The sequence below is a fragment of the Pseudophryne corroboree genome, chromosome 12 (assembly GCF_028390025.1).
Source record: "Pseudophryne corroboree isolate aPseCor3 chromosome 12, aPseCor3.hap2, whole genome shotgun sequence".
Lineage (NCBI taxonomy): Eukaryota > Metazoa > Chordata > Amphibia > Anura > Myobatrachidae > Pseudophryne > Pseudophryne corroboree.
In genome coordinates, this window is record NC_086455.1 from 137,920,741 (window position 1) to 137,941,214 (window position 20,474).

General features: G+C 41.2%; 1 protein-coding gene across 1 annotated transcript; it reads left to right on the forward strand.

The window, feature by feature from the left end:
• Positions 1-1,059: 1,059 nt before the first annotated feature.
• On the forward strand, positions 1,060-19,204 carry LOC134979972 (vomeronasal type-2 receptor 26-like). The gene is made up of 4 exons (XM_063946575.1): positions 1,060-1,110; positions 1,230-1,334; positions 1,385-1,508; positions 18,309-19,204. Exons 1-4 carry the CDS (start codon positions 1,060-1,062, stop codon positions 19,202-19,204), a joined length of 1,176 nt encoding a protein of 391 aa, XP_063802645.1.
• The last annotated feature ends 1,270 nt before the right edge of the window (positions 19,205-20,474 follow it).

The following is a 20,474-nucleotide window of genomic DNA, read 5'->3' on the forward strand; positions in this document are numbered from 1 at the left end:
CTTGAGACCAAGGTACCACAATTTGCTGAATGGAATGATGTGTCTTGGGATTAATTGATTTATTGATTGATTGATTGATTGAGCAGCAATCCCTTTGTACTTGCAATCTAAACCTTTGCCTCCAGAGCTTCACTAACTCAGGATCTGCAGATAGCTGCTTGGCTTTGGTGAGGCCCTCTTCGAAGTTCAGCAGGCCCTTTAATTCCTGCATCACCTTGAACTTCTCTTGAACCTCCCACCAGTGTCTGAGTGCCCTCATGTGGTAGGAAGATTTGTTGGATGCTTTTAACATGTAAAGGTGGCATCTCCACCTCTACCCAGATGTCTTCCTCATCATCTTCCAACTAAGTGGGAGCCATGAAAGAATGTCTGCTTTGTCATGTTGTCTACCCTTTCGATACTTTATGGTGAAATTGAAGTTTGCTAATCTTGAACAACATCGCTGTTCTAGTGTGCCCAGTCATGCTGTCTGTAAGTGTGAGAGAGGGTTGTTGTCTGTGAAAATTGTGAAAATCTTGGCAGGCAGATAATACTTGAATTTGATGTTGACAGCCCAAACAACAGTGAGAAATTCCAGCGTGAGCACTCTGTGGTTACTATCATTGTGCTCTGTCTTCGTCAAACAACAACTGGCATAAGCGATTACTCCAAGACCCTGGTAACTGGCATTAGTGTACAAATTGAACGGTTAATCATAGTTTGGGTAGGCCAGAAGCAGGACAGTGGTTACAGATGTCTTCAATGTTTCAAATGCCTGCCTTTCTGGATAGGTCGTGCCCAAAACACCCCTCTGAGCAAACTGAAAATGGGTTTGGCAATCTTTGAAAAGTGTTGTATAAACCAGCGGTAGTATCCCGCAAAGCCAAGGAAACCCTAAACATCCCTCAGAGTTCTAGGAACCGGACACTCCTGGATTGCTCATATCTTCTCTGGGTCAGGTGTGATGCCCTTGGAGCTTACAATATGCCCCAGATACTGCACTGACATTTTTAGTAAATGGCACTTTGATGGTTTCACCTTCAATCCATATTCAGCCAATTGCTGGAAGATCTCAACCAGATGGTTGTGGTGCTCATCATAGATTTGAAGGAAGATGATAATGTCATTGAGGTACAGCAGGGCATAATTCTGATGACCCAGACAATGCACCATGACCCATTGAAGGGCATTCTCTCAATTACATACAGGCCCATAGGCATGATAAAGGCTATTTTTTCCCTGTCTTTCAGAGCTACTGGAATCTGAGCGTAACCACTGGTGAGATCCAAAATCAAAAAAGAACTTTGAGCGCTGTTAATATCTCCTCAATTCTTGAAAGCTACTTCAGTACATGTGTAAGGATCTTTATTATCCTTGATAATTAATAGGACTTTTCTACTTACAGGTCACCCAATCGCTTTGTGTGCCTGCATGTGAACCTGGGTACAGGAAAGCTGTCATAAAAGGAAGGCCTGCATGTTGCTATGACTGTGTGCAGTGTTCAGAGGGACATTTCTCCAATGCTTCAGGTGATCATTCAACCATGTTGTTACTGGTATGGGTCTTACTGTGTATTTACACTGACACCAAACTCTGGGATTGCATTTTCTCTAGTGGTTTAAAAATGTGTCTATTTTATGTTTTATGGAATTGAGCTGTAAAAGGACCCATGGACATGCAAGTTTAATTACCAGTTCAGTACTTTGGGTGACAAAGGTGTAGTACTAATGCATACAGTATATTAAAAAGAATAGCCAACCAGACCATCCCACATTAAAGTTATATTCAGTCAAATAATCTTTCAATCCTTGACTTCGTTTTAGGTAGCACATAAATTTGACAGTGACTTATAGCTGTATCACATGAGACATTCACTCAGTTTTTATTATTCCTGAAGGCATAATTGTATTTTATAGCTCAATACTACAGTTGTTAGCGCCGGGGTGCGCACGTTTCGGCTGCTGTCTAGGAGGCGGGATGCCGCACCTCCCTCTGACCCCCGCCCTGTACCTAGCAACAGGTGGATGCCGGGCACAAGATCTCCTGGTCCTTGTCCAGCACCTAGCAACAGGCTTACACCAGGTGCTGGGAGCCGCCGGACTCCTAGCAATGGGGACGCCGCCGGCAGATGGCGTTCCCAGTTGCTTAGGAAATAAGTTACATGCAGCAGGTCAGCTGCAATTATTTTACAATTAGAGTTCTGATTGGTTGGAGGGCATTTATATGCTCTTCCAGTTAACTCCCCAAATCGCTGGTGATAGTTCCTGCTCTAAGTGAGAACCTGTCAGCCTCCGAACACCCGTAATTCTGAGACCCTGTCTGACTGCTTTCCTGATCGGCTCCAGCTAGCCTTGTATTCAGGTTTTGGTGTGGAATTTCTACACAGGCACTGTCTTTGCCTATATTTCTTTATTGTCTCCACCTTGTGCATTGTTGCATTTATATTTGATTAAGTTTCTTACTACATCCTGTGCATTGTTGCATTTACAGATCATTTGTGTTACATTCATTCCATTAATTTTATCTGTGCATTGTTGCACTCACATGCACTCACTATATACCCCCCAGTCTGTTCCTTAGCATTTTAGCAAGGTTATGCCTGGTGAATGTCTCACCATACTGCATTTACTCCTCCGATAGTCACCTTGTCCATACATAAAACCTGGGGCATCTGAGTACGGGGTGGACCTAATTCACCCTGGAAAGGCTGCTGATATAGAAGCCTAGCATTGCAGGAGGCTAAAAGACTGCTGGGCAATGGGTAATTGCGTGAGCATTACAAGGCACCGCCTATAAACCTTCAGAACTGAGTGTAAGCATAACAAAAGTACCTGACGTTCAGAACACTTAGGGCAGTGTTCAAATGATATATCATGCCTAATCTCCTTTCTAAAGTAATCCCTTTTATTGCGCCCATAGTAATCAGGTGTAGCTGTGTAAAAGGTTAGGACGCCTTATTGCCCCGGGGGTAGCGAGCTGAAATGGTGATACTTCACCTGTCAGCAGAAACAGAACAGGTGTGGAAGGGGGCAGATGAATTGAATACCACCCTTAGACTGTGTAGTAGTACCAGTGGTGGTGATAATACAGAGCTGGAAAGAGATGGCTCTATTTGTGGGTGATCACTGGTCACAGTTTGGTGCAAATATGAGGAAGATGATGTTAATGATGATGGGCACCTGCAGTAGAAAACCCCTGTTGATTGGCTGATTGCAGATGCATTCTTGACACTAATTGGTGTTTACTTCATCAATCAGACATTAGGGGAAATGTATCAAACCTTGTATGTGTTTGAACCAATCTCTTATACAAGGATGAGCACAAGTTAAGCAGCCACATTGCTGACAATCATTCAATTCATAATGCCAATACCAGAAGGCTGACAGTTCTAATGTCAACATGGCTAAAATGTTAACATGATGAAAATGTAAACAGCATTAAGGTCAGGATTAGGATTACTTTGAATGGTTAAGTCATGGTTAAAGTTCTAGATAGGGATACATTAAAAATGAATTGTCAGGCTTCTGGTTATGGCTGCCTGATGTGAGGAAGCAGCTTGTGGAGCTCCGCAGCCCTGGACACTACTTATAGCTATTTCACAGCTTTTAAGCCTCTCAAACAAGCCCTGCTGCCATACCGCACTGTTGGGGACGCTGAGCGCTGTATGGACAAATATCTCACTGCTATGCTGGGTGGAAAGAGCAGCTCTCGGAAGGAAAAGGAAAAGCACCGGAATACATTAAAGATGGTGCTGGATGCCATACCTGAGCTCCCGCTGCCTGATTGCACCTTCCTGCACCTCACTGATACTGAGGGGAATGCTGACACAGCGGAGACTTCTGACGGTGAGACCCCGCCAGGTTCACCGGAACGCTCTAACAAAGTACTCTCCCACCCTGATGACCCGGTCACCTATCATGATATGGTGGGTGCTATAAGGGCGGCCAATGGCCCCTTGCTTCAGGAGCAAACAGACAATATTAATAAACAATTGGCGCAACTTACACATAAAGTGCAAGGAGTGGAACAGAGATTAGGGGAGATGTTTGCTGATGTAGCTAATTTGAAAAAATTCCAAGGAGATCCTCCAGCTTCACAATACAATTCAAGACCTAGAAAATAGATTGTGGAAAAGGAATCTAAGGATCATTGGCCTCCATGAATCCGTAAAAGGGCAATCCTTATTTGATTTTATTAAACTCTCCCTCCCAGAGCTTCTACAAGTTCAAGACTGATGTACTGATCTCATAATTGAATGTGGACACAGACTGGGTCCCATACGGCCATAAGAGGGTGCTAAACCGAGAGCAGTCATATTTAAGCCGGTAAACTATTTGCACAAGGAATTGTTATGGTCTGCCTCACGCAGACATCGTCAAATTCTGTGGGAGGGCCATAAGATTCTGTTATTCCAAGACTTCTCTGCTGAATTATCTAAGGCCAGGAGAGAGTTTGCTCCGTTATGTTCTTGACTTATCCAGGATAACAGGAAATTTGCCCTTCTATATTCAGCTAGACTACACATGTACGACGGATCATCATTCACAGATTTTATGTCAGTTTCTAACGCAGAGGCGTATCTTAGTGAATTGACCCAGTCAGCAGATTCCCGTTCCAGACTGTAGGACTGTGAATACATTTGGATTGTCTGTTCTACTTCAGTTCATTTGCTGAGACATGTTGCAGCTTTTATTACAGAAGATTTTAACTTTCTTATCATGTGATACTCTCTCGACTTGACTTCTTCCTTCACTTTACCCACTAGAGATTTGTTGCTCAAGACCCTTACTTTGTGAAGCAATAGACGATATGTTTGTGATGCTTACCCTATCACTTCCAGTTAATTGGTTTTCATATGACTCATTCCATTGTTCCTCAGACACCTCTCATACTTATTTATTTAATTTTTTTTCCACTTATGAACCCTCAGGGTTTCTGAGAGGTTTTTTATACTCACCCCTTTCAACAGTTAATCCTACCTAGTTCTTCCTGCTATGGTTGGTTATTATTTTATAAGACAGTAGAGCTCATTTATTCTTAGAGATTTATATATCAAGGTTGTCCGGGGATAGGTGCACTATTTTTGCTATGATTTGCGCTAACAACATGAATGTTGTTTAAATTGTTTGGGAGTTACCTCAACTACATTGTATGTATGATGTTTGATTTTCTTTTCTTTTCTTGCTACCTCGTTCTTACCTTTACTATGTTTCCATCTTTGTCTGTCTCTTTCTGATGTGTCCAGCCACTCTCCAAAAACTTTATACCAGGGGGTCTCTATTCCTTTTACGGTCTTTTGTCCTATGTGACAAGGACTTTTTAGATACAATGCCATGATTCAGTCCTTACTCACCTTGGTTGATATTTAGGTATGTCCTTGAAAATAGGATGTTGAAATGTTGGAGGATTTAACTCCCTGAAAAAGCGAAAATGTGTGTTGATGTATTTACGTAAACTACATATTGATATCGCACGTTTACAGGAAACACATTTGATTCCAAGTGAGGTGCTTAAACTGAATATCTTAGGTTGGAAGGTACTGGCTTCAACATCGTACAACTCCAAAGCCAGAGGGGTGGTTGTTCTAGCCAGGTCACAACTCCAGCTAGACACGTTACTGCAGACCCATTAGGCCGGTATGTTTTGTGTTTACTATTCTATGAAAAGGTTAAATATATCTGATTTACTGTGTATGTACCAAATGTATATGCTAAATCTTTTTTATTATTATTATTATTATTATTATTATTATTGAGGCAACAAGGAATTGATACAAATAAATCACAATAATGACAATGTTAATTTGATAAATCTAGTCGCAAAGTGCGAGCAAAGTAAATGTCATATATTGATACAAACTGGTATATAGATGATAGTCATAGAAATGCGTAACTCTAAGGCTAGCATTTAGTGTCCGTAGTACAGATCTCTCAGTTTCGAGTAAAACTTATTGTGTACAGTAAAAATCAATAACCGTCAATAGCAAAGTCCCAGGCATAGTATTTAGACATACAGAAATTAATTAATTAATTAATTAAGACTGCGAGTCCTGAAACAAAACAAAGGCCAACAGGTAACAAGAGAGAGCCCCCCCCCCCCCTCCTCCTACGCTAAGGCAATCGGAGGATATTGTGTTATCAGCCTGGTAAGATACCAGGTGGTATCTTTAAGACTATAATGAATCTGATTTCTATTTGTGAGTGGGAGGGTGTCTATATACGACTCCCAGAGTGAAAAAAAAGCGTTCCACTTCCTTTTCTTTATGCAGGAGTGTCTCCATCCAGTCCATTCGAAAGAGAAAGTATAGTTTATTAAAAAATAAAGGTAATTGAGGGGGCGAATTATCAAGCCAGCTCTGTAATATAGTTTTTTTACCCGCTGCGCTTATGGCCAGTAGCAATTTCTTACTACCCGGAGTGATTCGTAGCATAGGATTAACCATTCCAAAAATTGCCCACTCCGGGGTAAATGGGACATAATTTGTCAATTTTAATTCTGCATATCTGCGTATTAAGTGCCAGAAATATTTTACAATAGGGCAAGCCCACAGGCAATGGTAGTTATCTGCCTCCTCCTGATGACACCTGGGACAGTTATGAGTCGTGGAGGTTCCTATGTGAAATCTACGTAGCGGGGAAAGGTATGCATTATGAAATATGTTCAGAAATAGTTCAGTATACATGCTGGAAGGAAGTGTTTTGCGAGAATATAGAGGGCCTTTTCCAAATCCAGGACTGTTAGTTCAGGAAAGTGAGACAACCACCCTGCCACTCCTCCCGACACTTTAGTATGATCCATAACATCTCTGAGAAACGTATAATGGACCGAAATAGCTTTACGTTGAGGGACTGCATTTTTCAAGAGGTTGTCTAGGGGGTTATCCCAGTCTTTGTCAGAAAGGTGTTGTAGAACGTGGTTTATATAGAAGCGTGCCTGTAGGAAAGCCAAAGGATATGGTCTAACCATGGCATAGTTAGTGGATAGTTCTGTAAAAGTGAGAGGGCGTTTCTCCTTTGACACCAAAGTCCCAATATTTTCTATCCCCGCAAGTCTCCATAGGGTGAAGGGATGAGCAGCCATGACATCTAGGAATTGAGAATTTTTGACCAGGGGCAGATGTAAAGAATAAAAACCATTGAGTCCTGCCTTGTGACGCAGGATGTGCCAAAGCCTCCGCATTGACCAAAGCAAAGGATTTAATTTGACATGTTCCTCCACTTCCCGATCATGTTGGTGTAATAAGCCTATTAATGCAGTATCCCTCAAAAATTCCTGTTCCAAAGAGACATCAGTATAAATCGATGTCCTCTGTAACCAATCTCTTAAATGTCGCAAGAGAGCTGAATGATTATACCCAGTGACATCAGGGAAGTTAATCCCACCATTCGATTTTGGTTGGTGTAGCTTCTGTAAGGCTATGCGCGCGCGTCCTCCTTTCCATATAAATTTCCTAATTAAAGCGTTTAATTGAACCGTATCTGCTCTAGTCAAAAGTACTGGAAGGTTTTGTAGTGGGTATAATATTCTAGGTATTGCTACCATTTTTAAGAGATCTGCTCGTCCCAGGAAAGAGAGTGGGAGGCGTTCCCAACGCTTCACATCTTCCATAAGAGTATGTATTACCTTTTTAATATTAAACTGGTATAAGTTGGCCGGATTTCGGGGCAGAATTATTCCCAAGTAAGGGATAAATGTTCTGGCCCATTGCAGAGATAAATGGGAAGCCCAGCGGGGTTGAGTTAATGTACCCTTGAGGAGCATTGCCACAGACTTGTCCATGTTAAGTTGTAGGCCCGATATGGAACCATATAAGTTAATCGTGTGTAATATTTGATCTAAGGAGTGTTCCGGGTTGGATATATACAACAAAATATCATCTGCGAATGCAGAGATCTTTATTTCTCTGCACCCAATCCTAACACCCTGAAAGGCGTGCCATTGCTGAAGAGTGCGTAATAAGGGATCTAGTGCTATGTTAAAGAGGAGGGGTGATAAGGGGCAACCTTGGCGGGTGCCTCTTTCTAGTGTAAAGCTTGGGCTTAAGAGGCCATTTACCAACAGGGAGGTATTCAGATCATAGTATATGTATTTTATAAAATTTACAAAGGTATCATCAAAGCCTTTTTTTCTAACACAGTATAGAGGTGCGACCAGAGTATAGAGTCAAAGGCCCTATGGATATCTAAGCTGACTAATATATTTTGAGTGGGTGCCGGGTTTTGGGCCACCACAACAGCCGCTATAGCCGTCCTAATGGCCTTAACTGCATGACGTCCCTGTACGAATCCCATTTGATGGTCCGAGACGATGGATGGTAATATAGTCTGTAGGCGTGTTGCCATGATTTTGGCCAGTATTTTGTAATCGACATTTAACAGGCTTATAGGTCTGTAAGATGTCAACAAACTCAGATCCTTGTCTGGCTTAGGAAGTAGGGTCATGAAAGCATCATTAAAAGATGGGTAGGGAGCTTTCTTTTCGTGTATACACCTAAATAATTCTAGCAAGGTCGGGGCAATGTGGGCTTGCAAGATTCGGTAATAGTCGCCCGACAGACCATCGGGTCCTGGAGACTTTCCATTAGGAAGGTTAGATAAGGTACTATTGATTTCATCCATAGTTATTGGGCCAGCAAGCGCTTTTCTCTGATCAGACGTCAATTTAGGGAGCACTGAGTCTGAAAGGATAGTCATCTGGTCGGACAGGTTAATAGGGGTTGAGCGAAATGCATTTTCAAAGTAGTGGCGGAATTGTGCATTTATATCCGAAGATTTGGTCAGTAAAGCTCCCGTATCATGATGTTTCAAAGTGGTAATAACATGGCGTTTCCTGAATGGCCCAGACATTGTTGCTAAGAGTTTCCCTGCTTTATTACCCCAGCGATAATATTTGTTTAGTGTAAAGTCAATCGACTGTTTTGCCTTAGTGGTAAGGTATGTCTCCAGTAATTGGCGTGCTTGTTTATACGAGTTTTTGGTATCGTACGAAGGTGCATTAGTGTATTGAGCAAAGGATGTTTGCATTTCAGCCTTAAGTGCTTCATATTCCTTCCTATAGTGTCTGTTTTTCTGTGAGACGTAATTGATTATGTGACCCCTCATAACCGCCTTAGAGGCACTCCAGAAAAGAACAGGGTCCTCCCAGTGTTCAAGGTTGTCATCGACATAATTTGTCCAATGACCAATCAAGTAGGTCTTAAAATCGTCAGAGTGTGCTAAGTAATGTGGAAATCTCCATATGTGGCTATGAGGGTGCATGTGTGGATGAGTCAGAGATATGGAAACTGGAGCATGATCCGACACCATTATATCATGAATATCTGTGTGAGTTATATTATTGAGTAGAGTATCTGAAATAAGGATCCTATCGATACGTGAGAGGGACCCATGGACCATTGATAGGTGTGTATGAGTTTTGTCTGTAGGGTTCAAAAGGCGCCAAGGGTCTGATAGACCTAAGACCAACTTAAAAGACTGGTAGAGATGGGCATAGAAGTTAGAAGGTCTGTGCACTGGTGGCCTTTTGTCTAAAGAGGGGTCTTCCACCATATTAAAATCTCCCCCTATGATAAGGGAATGATTCGTTCTGCCCTGAAGGACGTGGCCAAGATCTCGGATAAATACATGTGGATTTATATTAGGGGCATAAAGGTTGACTAGAGTATATTGGGTATGGTACCGGTCGATGTCCAATATGATGTAACGGCCCTCCGGGTCGACAACCTGAGACAAGATAGTGACCAGAAGGTCTTTGTGAAATACTATTGCCACACCTCTCGCCTTAGGATGGTAAGGAGCGGATATACAGGAGCCTAACCAAGGGGCCTTAAGTATGTTTTCCTCTGTGGTGACCCAATGTGTTTCTTGCAAAAATATGATATCCGGAGTAAACCGTTTAAGGTGGGTAATAACTCTCTTTCGTTTAACCGGAGTATTAAGTCCGCCGACGTTCCATGATATCATGTGTAACGGTTTAAGTGTGGGGGGGTGTCAATACCTAAATGTGGAGACGACATGGCTACCCATCCCCCCACCAGGGGTCAAGTATCAGTAAGAGGGTGTCATCAGGCAGGGGATCCCGGGGACGGCACACCACCCATTTGGCAAAGGAACAGCTATATCTCACCATAGTATGGAAGGCAGGAAATTGAGAGACAATAAAAAACCATAGCAACATCTCAAGACTCGCAGTGAACAATATACAATTAATATGTATAATCCAACTTACCTCTAAACTCCAAATTTTCAAATTTTCAACCAAACCAGAACAGTGGCGGGCATCATCTAAAATTAGATGTGCTCACTTGAAACCCAAAATAGAAATAGAAAACAAACAAGCAAAAATAAAACAAATCCAGTAACAGAGAGAGTGTTTCATCAATAGCACAGTAACCCTACCTCAGGGAACCAATAGTAATCATGATTCCCCTACCCTGTGATCGACCTTTTGTGTCTGTAAGTCATCTATGAGGAGAGCGAGGGGACAGCTGAGGGGGCTTAAAGTATGATTTGGCCTCCAGTGGGTTAGAGAAGTTAATCGGCTTACCATCCTCCATCACCCTTAATTTTGCCGGATATAGCAAGGATTACCTAATTTTTTCACCATGAAGAAAGGTGCATATCTCAGAAAATTCTTTACGTTTCTGTGTGACTGATGCTGAGAATTCTTGGAAGATCAGTATTTTAGTCCCTCCTACCACTAGACCCTGAGACCTAAGATAGGACGCCAAGATCTTTTCTTTCGCTCTATAGTCCAGGTAGCGGGCTATGACTGGACGAGGTCGTCGTCTGGGACCCTCTTGTTCTATGCCAATTCTGTGGGCTCTTTCAATATGGGGGATTTCTAAGTCAGTCAGAACCCCCAACGCTTTGGGTAGGTCAACAGTGAGAAAAGTTGTTAAAGTATGGCCCACTATAGATTCCGGAATACCGATGAATCTCAAATTGTTCAATCGGGACCTATTTTCTAACTCGTCTACCTTTTCTTGTAGTTGTATGATAGCCCTGTCATTGCTGTCCCCACCTTCCTGACAAGAGTGTAGGCAATCCTCCACATCACTAACTCTGGTTTCTAGAGCAGTTATACGAGAGGCATGGGAATCTATACGAGTAAGGCCTGCCTCTAGAAGCGTTTGGAGGTCTTCAAAACAATTATCCATAAGTGGCATCATGAAATCTGCGATTTCTTTTGCCGTCAGTGGAGTGGCAGTAGTTCCCGGAGAGTCCAGGCTATCATTTTCAGAGAAGGATGGGGAAGGTGGCCCAGATTTTTGAGCGTTGGGTTTCATTTTTGGGGCTTTGTTTGCATTATTCTGTTGTTTGGGAGGCATGACTTTATCGACAAATTTGTCCATGCCCCTATAGAGGAGGACAGTTATGAAGGTTGTAAAGAGAGGGAGTCGATAGTGAGAAAATATATCCGTTTGATAATATCGGGTAGGGGTCAGAGTTAGAACATTAGACAATTACATTGAAACTGTGGTTCGAGGTAGTTTCCCGTAGAGAAGGAGCTAGTTCATAAGGAACACTCAGTAGGTCCCATATATAGCAATGGAATCACCGCCGAAACAGGAGTAGCAGAAAAACAAACACAGAAAATAAAATAACAGAAAATAAAATAAAATATGCAATAGGTATATGTCAAAGAAAGGCAACTATCAGTAATAACACCGGCAGCAGAGCGTACTAGGACGTCACTCCAGGCAGAGCACCGTCTAAATCAAATCAAACGGTTCAACAAAACCTACAGTGAGAAACCATGCACGACAGAGGCAGTAGCGTGATGATCACCATACTCAGCGATAAAACGCGGTCAGTTAATGATAAAGATTTGTTCTAAGTATTGGTAACCTCACGTAAGAAGTGGAATTGTTAAACACAGCGCTAAGCTCGGCGTCTGATAAACAATGGCACTTTATAGTGTCAAAATATTAACTGTAGCATTTGCCATTTGAATATTATAGATTACAGCATAATACAAGAATACCACATGAGGGCAGTATCGCATAGAAAATTACCAGTTGAAATACAGCCAAATATATATAATAAGAAGAATTAAGAAAAAGAAAAGAGAAAAAGAAACAAAAAATAAAAATAAAATAAAAATACACATAGAACCGCCTTCTAGCGAGTGGTTGCTGCGCAGACCAGTTCAGAGGACAGATAGGGTACAGTTGTAATGTGCCCTGAGACAATGCAAGGGTAGTTCAAACAGGGTCCCAAGGTATCCACTCAGGCGACCCTCAGATGCTTCGGGAGGGAAAATGGTGCTCCGAATTATACACTGAATCGATTATTGTAGAAGAAGAGCAGTAGAAAGGGGGGTACCAGAAGGGATCACTGAGTGGGTAAGGAAAGGAGTTGTGTAGGGGGGGGACGGATAACACACAGGGAGGGAATGGCTCAAAGCATAGGGATATGAAGGATGTTAATAGAGAATAGTGAGGGACACAGACAATATTAGTACCTGGGGGGAGATGAGTCCAGGTGTCCAAATTGACGAGTGCAGGCCCAGTTGGAGAAGATCAAGTAGCTCAGGGTTTTATTAGAGGAGCCCAGGCACACAGATGGTCAAATCCCGGGGAGATGCCGCCAGACTGCACCCCAGGCCAGGGAAGCCAGCACCGCTCGAGCCGCCACGGGCTTCAGCAGACGCACCAGGTAACGAGGCGATCAATGTAGTGCAGCAGGGGGATGGAATGCAGGTCCGGCAGTAAGCAGAGCCTCCGTGATACAGCCGCCAGGGAACAGTGTAGCCGAGCGGCCCGAGGATCAGGGTAGCGGTGGAGTTTGCAGAGAGATGGGGCCCCCAGAGGTTAGGACCGCCGTCCGTTAGTGACCCGCGCCCAGTTAGAGGTCTCACAGGGGGATCTGGCACCGGTCTCCGCTGGGATCGCCGTCACACCAGGGTCCATCCGCGGCAACAAATCCCGCCAACCAGGATCACTTCAGGCGATGTCCGCCCATCAGGTCACGGTGTCTCAGCCATCTCAGCTCGCAGGGAGAGAGCGAGGCCGGGTAGCAGGGAGTCCACCCGCACCCCGCAGTGGTGGTGAAGCGATGAGCTGGGGCACCATGGGACGGAAGCAAGACGGGGTCCCCAGCTCAGCGCCGCCAGGTGCAGCAAGATCAGGATCAACGCAGGGAGGAGAGAAGCAGGCGGCTCAGGGCAGAAAACACCAGCCAGGTGTTCCGGGCAGCACAGCAACTCCGTCCAGCAGGCTCTCCACGGCGGGACCTTCCGCGGCCCGGCGGCCGCCACCAACAGTCGGAAGGAGAGGGTCAGGTAAGCAGGCGCAGGGTATCCCTTGGTCAGAGGCAGCTCCCGCCGGCCAATTCTCAGCGGTCAGACGGACAGGAACGGACCGAGTGCCACAATGCATCCCGCGGTGAAGGGGGGCATCCACTACAGCCCGATCACTCACAGCCAGGGAAAAGGGTCAGGTCATCGGGTACAGGGTAACCCACGGGCAGGGGTGCACTACCTGCGGGCAACCATCAGCGGGTCCACTCCAGGAGCCAGCACCAGAGGAGGGTCGAGAGAGGCAGTGGAGTCGGGTAGGAAGAGTAGCCGGCAATCTGTAGTGAGGGTGAGCGTTCCATCACACCAGCTTTCACGCCAAAGGAGAGGCGCACATATAGGTCACTATCAGGGGCCAGACTCTGGGGGATATATACAGGCTCCAGACTTAATTTTGGTATCTAGGGAATCCACCACACATCAGCCATCCGAGGATGTAATCAGAATCTCCAAAAGTAGCTTGATAGTGGTAGATGGAGGCAGATTCAGATGATCCTTGTCTGGAGAGACGTTAAAATGCAGCCACACAAGGTGCCCTGCCCACCGGAAGTCCCTTTTTTAATTTTTTTATTGTTACATTACTCTATCCTTTTTTACATTTGCCTATTTTATTATGTGAGGAACCTTGTGTCCCTCGCCAATTTAGACAGACAGGTTGGTTCTAAACTCAAACCAGCTATCCCTAAGTTTGGATTGACGGAATTGGCTACTAAACTTCATCTTTTAGATATATGGCGAGTTCTCCACCCATTGGACAAGGATTTTTTCTGTCTGTCGGCTGCGAGGGGCACAATGTTGGAAATTGATTATATTTTGGTGTCAAATTTCTTGTTACCTAAGGTGGCCGCAGCAGATATGGCACCCATAATGATATCTGACCATGCAGTTGTGTGGGTAGAATTGCTCTTATCTTCTGAGGTGGGAATATTTGCCAAGTGGAGATGTCCTTCCTTGACGAATTCTAAAGCTTTGCAGGTGGTAGTTTTTCAGGCTTGGGATAATTTTACTAGAGATCTAAATCGCATTTTGAGGTTATCTTTCTTTAAATGCAATCCTCTTAGTCACTTGGCAGCTTTATCAAAGCTGCCAAGTGACAGCGAAATGCGTAAGTGAGCCAGCCTCTGACCAGGGCATCGCTAAACCAGTGTATGGGACCATCTGCAGCTGCTAACAGGTTTTGGAAATTCCAGCCTCCATCATTGTGGACACTCAACAAAGGGGAGAACCACCACAGACTTTGCGTAGGACAGAAGTATGCACTAAACCTCGCTAGGTGGAATACCCGGCCATAACCACTAGGAATCTGGTAATTATTTACCCAAAACTGGATGTCCCTTTATTCGTCTTTTCTATTGCCTGAAGGACATTGGATGACCAATTTTACTTGTTAAAGACTATCACTGGCTATTCCAGATTGACCTAAGGGAGATAAATTGTGGTCAAGAGACTGGCCCTGAGGCTTTATTAAATTCTTAATTTTTTATTTATGATTATTGTATATTGTAGGAATTTGTGATATTAATATATATTAAATTAATATTAATTACTTTTTGAATTAGCACCTGGTATAGCGCTGTTTTTACACAATTATTTTCTTTTTTTATTAGGGTGACTGACTATCACCCTATTTGACAGCAGCTTAGGAAATCAGCCCGGCCAAAAGTGCTTGAATTTATATTAAGCGATTAATATAATTTTTTTCACCTTAGAGAGATGGCATACTTTACCACTGTCTCTCCTAGGGAGACTGGAGGTGATTAAGTCAATCCTTTTTCCACGCTTAACTTACATAATGCAGATGCTCCCTCTCAAATCATCTATGCAAGATATTAAACACGTCAATAAGCTTTGCACTACATTTATCTGGAGATCAAAGAAACCATGTATTTCCTCATGGAAATTAAGGGGAATAAAGACAGATGGAGGCTTGGGACTCCCAGACTTTACTCAATATTCAAAAGCACTTTTGTTTAGGTTTGCTCTTGATTGGTTGGCGGAGAACAATGTTTACTTAGATTTTGAAATATAATGTAGCCTGGTATACCCTTATTCACCTGGAGTGTTATTACAGATTCCGAGACAAAAAATTCTATAACATATCTGAAATAGTTTCTAATTTAGAAATATTTATGAATTCTGGATTTCGGTTAATCGCACACTGCACAGTTCACCTCTTAAGCTGCAGAAACTTCCAATTTGGGGTAACCCTATGTTTATTCCAGGAATAGAATGTTCAGTATGTCAAAGGCTTTTTCATAAAGGCCTTAAATCCATCTCACAGGTTTTTGACCCAGGAGGGAAATTTAAATCTTTTCCAGATTTGCAAATTGAATTTATTTATCTAGCAATTGTTTGTTTTCAATTATGCAACTGAAACACTATGCACTATCATTACCTTCTAGGTTGATCATTGGTCCCCCAGACGATCCTCTCCAAAATATATTTGACAAATACTCACAAAATATATACAAACCTAGGATGCTCTATAGTGGTCTTATGAAGTCTATGTCTCAAAAAATTGAAACACACACTAGTGAAGCTTGGAGACATGATATCCTGACTTTGCTTTTGGGTAATATTTTATTTAATTATTATGATAAAGTGTTACGCACAGTACAAGCCTCTATCTTACAGGAGATACATATCAAAATAATACATAGGGCATAAATTTCACAAGGACAACGTAGACATTTTGTGGAAGGAGAATCTGACAGTTGCCCAAAATGTAGTTGTTCCTCTGCGACTTTGTTCCGTAACATATGGTCCTGTGGACACATAAAGACATTTTGGCATAAACTTCTGATTTACATTCATAACACACCGTCACTGAGTATTCCCCTATATCCTATTCCATTACTTTTTGCTAACTTTGATTCATGGAACTTAACAGACAGCAATAAACGTTTTATACCATTTCTGACACTAATGGTAACAACTGCAAAAAAGGTGATCCTAAATTCCTGGATAGTGAAACATGTCCCAACCATCCGGGAAGTTGTTGAACTCCTGCGGAGATATATGTATTTTGACAAATATGAAAAAACTCTAACCTGCAAAGGGAGATTCAGAAATGTTCTCATAAATGGGGTCCATTTACATCTTCCCAGCCTGAAACATTACAACTTAAATTACTTGATATGTTGGACACTCCATCATATGTCTGTCAAACAATCGTACTATCCTGGCAGTATTTGCCTCTTACATTATCGCTGAGCTTACTGAACCTCTAGATTTTACCCAATATTATTATCTGTACTGACAAATTTATGTTTCTCAAGTGATTCTACTTAAAGACTAAGAATGACTTTGCATTAACAATGTATTCAATTGACACATTTGGAGATGATGGCTGGATATCTTTCTGTATCTATTCTCTCTTCTTTCTTTGCTTTTCTTCTTTTCCTTTCTTTCTTGTATTCATATATTTTCAAAACATGAAAAATTTTATGTATACTATCTGTGATGTTAATACATTGCGACCAACAGTTGTTCATTCTATAGCGGTATGAGATTTATGACCGCATTATATTTTTCTTCTACATGATGTTTGATGCTAAATAGATCACCTTTCCAAATGTATTTGATATTTCAGATTGTTATCTGTATTTTCTACTCTTGAAAATCCTAATAAATACATTTACAAAAAAATTTAAAAATGAATTGTCGTCATTGTGGAAATGTCAATATTTCACCAGTGTCGACATGCTAGATCCTCTACATGCTGCATGTGAAAATGCTGAATGTGTACATCTCTGACCTGATCTCCCATCACATTACTACCAGCCTACTTCGCTCCAGAAATGAATGCCACCTTTCCTCCCAACTAATTACTTCCTCCCACTCCTGCCGTTAATATTTTGTCTGTGCCGCTCCCTGACTCTTCTTATCAGGTTCTCCATCTCCCTGCAAATCTTTAATTGGGCATTCAAGATCCACTTCTTTATCAAAACCTTCCAGCGCTCATCCTAACCCACTGATCTATGTAATTGCTCACTGTATGCCACTCCCAGTAAATTATAATGAGCAGGGCCCTCTTACCTCATGTCCTCTTCCTTGTTTCACTTAATCCGTCATCTCCTCCTCACTGCCGACAATGGTCCTACTGCCCTGCTTATTTGGGTATTATGACTACTGATGCAGCAATGTTTATAAACAATGTCCACGTTCTGCACTGTTCTGTAATGTAAGTCACTTGATTTGTTCATACTGTTACTGTTTATGTATTTTGTAAGGTGCTTTGGACCCCGTGTGATGCCATATAAATGAAGGATGATGATGATGATGATGATAATAAATGCAAATTGTAAGCTGCATTGAGGCAGGGACTTATGTGAATGCATTATTCTATGTAAATGTTGTATGGCTTAGACAGTTTAGGAAAGGACACTGAAAGCAAGAGGCGCAAGCTAAGAAGATCTTGGCAATGCACAAAATTATGAATTGACCTTAGTGGACATTATGGACCAAGGAGAGATACAGATTATAATACTTAGTATAACTTAACTAATTTGTCTCTATTAAAGTGAATGGTGGTTAGCTACAATATGTACATTGTTTTATAAAAACTAAAGTATGATAATGTTGTATAGTATTTAAAGGAGAAAGAAGATGTATGTAGAAAATAGGAGGGTAAAAGGTGAGGAAATAAAGTAATAAGTAACACAGGTCATTTAATTCATGTACATAAGCAATTTTTAAGGGATTTCAAGAAAATTCAAGTGAACTGTAAACACAATACAAGGCAATGAAAATGCTTGAGTGCTCTTAATTACTACGATTGTAGTGTGCCTTATGGTGAGGAGCAGAGACATTAACCTGAGCGATAATAGCATCAGACATTTTGATCACAATGATTTCTCTTAATTGCTTTACTTTGAAAATGATTGTGTTACACCAACTACTATATTCCTCAATGCATATATACAGTAATTATTAATAATTTTATATTTTAAATACTCATACATAATCTAGCAACAAGATGATATGCTATTTCCATTATATTTTAATATCTGCGTGTTATTTATTTGTAGACATGGAAAACTGCCTTCAATGTCCTGATGACCAATGGCCGAATGAGAAGAGAAATAAGTGCATCATGAGATCCATAGACTTCTTATCCTACGAAGAACCACTTGGATTAGCTTTAGCCATAGCAGCCATTGTTCTATCCATCTTTACAGCATTCATTCTGGGTATCTTTATTAAATACAGAGATAGCCCTATAGTAAAAGCCAATAACCAAGAGCTTAGTTATGCAGTACTCGTCTCTCTCATGCTGTCTCCCCTCTGTATATTACTGTTTATTGGTCGTCCTATGAAAGTGACATGCTTACTAAGGCAGGTAGCTTTTGGTATCATTTTTGCTATTAGTATTTCTTCTGTGCTGGGAAAAACAATCACTGTTGTTGTTGCATTTAATGCTATAAAACCTGGGAGCAGATTAAAAAAATGGATTGGTTCTAAGGTTCCAAGATACATTGTTCTTCTATGTTCATTGGGAGAAATTATAATATGCTCTGTATGGTTACTTTATTCTCCCCCATACCCAGATTGTGACACCAAAACTCAACCATCTGTGATGATATTAAAGTGCAATGAAGGATTTGCTCCTGCATTTTACGTAGTGATTGGATACAATGCATTACTGGCATCTGTTTGCTTTGTTGTAGCTTATTTTGCCCGGAAGCTGCCAGACATGTATAATGAAGCTCAGCACATCACCTTCAGTATGTTGGTGTTCTGCAGTGTCTGGATCTCTTTCATCCCGAGCTATCTGAGCACAAAAGGAAAATACATGGTAGCGGTTGAAATATTTGCCATCCTGGCTTCCAGTTCTGGACTATTCGGCTGCATATTTATTTCCAAGTGTTACATTATATTTTTCAGACCTGAACTAAACAGCAAAAGAAAAACATTTATCAATTAATTTTAGTGCGCTGTAGTTGCATTTGAAATACTGCATCATTACTCTGCTAACATATTATTTTAAATATTCAATTTACCACTATACTTTAATAGGATTATGTGTACATTAATTTTTTTTAATTATTTGTGATATATAATATTTTCACCATTTTAATGACAGAATATGTATTGTCAAAATAAATGAACAATTACACTGAAACATTATAAGCATATGTCTAAGCCCCTGTAACACAAATAAACTTCTGCCTTTAAAAAATGAACAATTCATTTTTTTGTTGGGAAGAGTTTAGGTCTTTTTTTTCATCAAATAAAAAAAAATGTTAAAAATATATTAACGGAGGTACCACCACTGGCTTATTGAACATTTATAAAATGAGTACTACAAATATAAAATTGAATAATATGACAAGAAAAATCTAGTGCTAATAGTATGTGTTACATTAAGAAAGTGACAAGTGCTAGAACAGAACATAAAATAAAATATAAACATAACCATAAATAAAAGCAAAATTGGTAAATAAGAAAATATCTGTTCATCTGATGCATAGTATGAACATCATACTTATCCATAAAGGCATTCAGATATTAAGGAATTTAGATTCCAAGTAAATGAATGTTGGTCTGGGAAATAAAATAAGGATAGCTGGGGGGAGGAGGGATTGGGTTTAAAAAGAAAACATCCAAAAAGTGTTGCATAGATGCAAAAAAAAAAAAAAAAAGATTCAATCTTTTTTGGGGGTACACATATACAAATGTTTCTTTTTAGAATAAGATATGGTTATAATATTTAAGAATGTAATTTATATATTTAATTATTGTATTAACTTAATGTAGAAAAATGTACCTTGCAGCACTGTAGGTGTGAGCAAAGTTTTGAGTCATAGCACTCGGTCGGGTCTACGCTGTTTTCTATATTGGAAAAATAATTTCTAAACAGAGTCAAAATCAAACCTATAATGGGGAGAGTCAATTAGGCATAGGGTTTACCCCAAAGCTATTTGTGTACTCACTGCCCAATTCAATTAGATGTGGGAACCCAATGCATTAAGCACCAGAGGCTAGAATTTTCCTTGCAGCTTCAAGAGCTGTAAGGAAAAATCTGTGTTAAAATGCAGAAACCAATGGATTGCACAAAATCTGTGGATTATCATGCATTAACCCATGATTTACCATAAGTGGAAAATGCCGATTAACTGAATAGCTGTGTGTGTGAAACCCGTAGCTTTCTCCGAGCAACAAAACTCGTGCCTAATTGTATTACTCCTTAAACG

Coding starts and splice junctions, on each gene's coding strand:
- LOC134979972 (XM_063946575.1), top strand. CDS start 1,060: ATGGTTGTGGTGCTCATCATAGATTTGAAGGAAGATGATAATGTCATT. Junction 1,335..1,384: donor AAAGCTACTTCAGTACATGT/GTAAGGATCTTT, acceptor TTCTACTTACAG/GTCACCCAATCGCTTTGTGT. Junction 1,509..18,308: donor ACATTTCTCCAATGCTTCAG/GTGATCATTCAA, acceptor ATTTATTTGTAG/ACATGGAAAACTGCCTTCAA.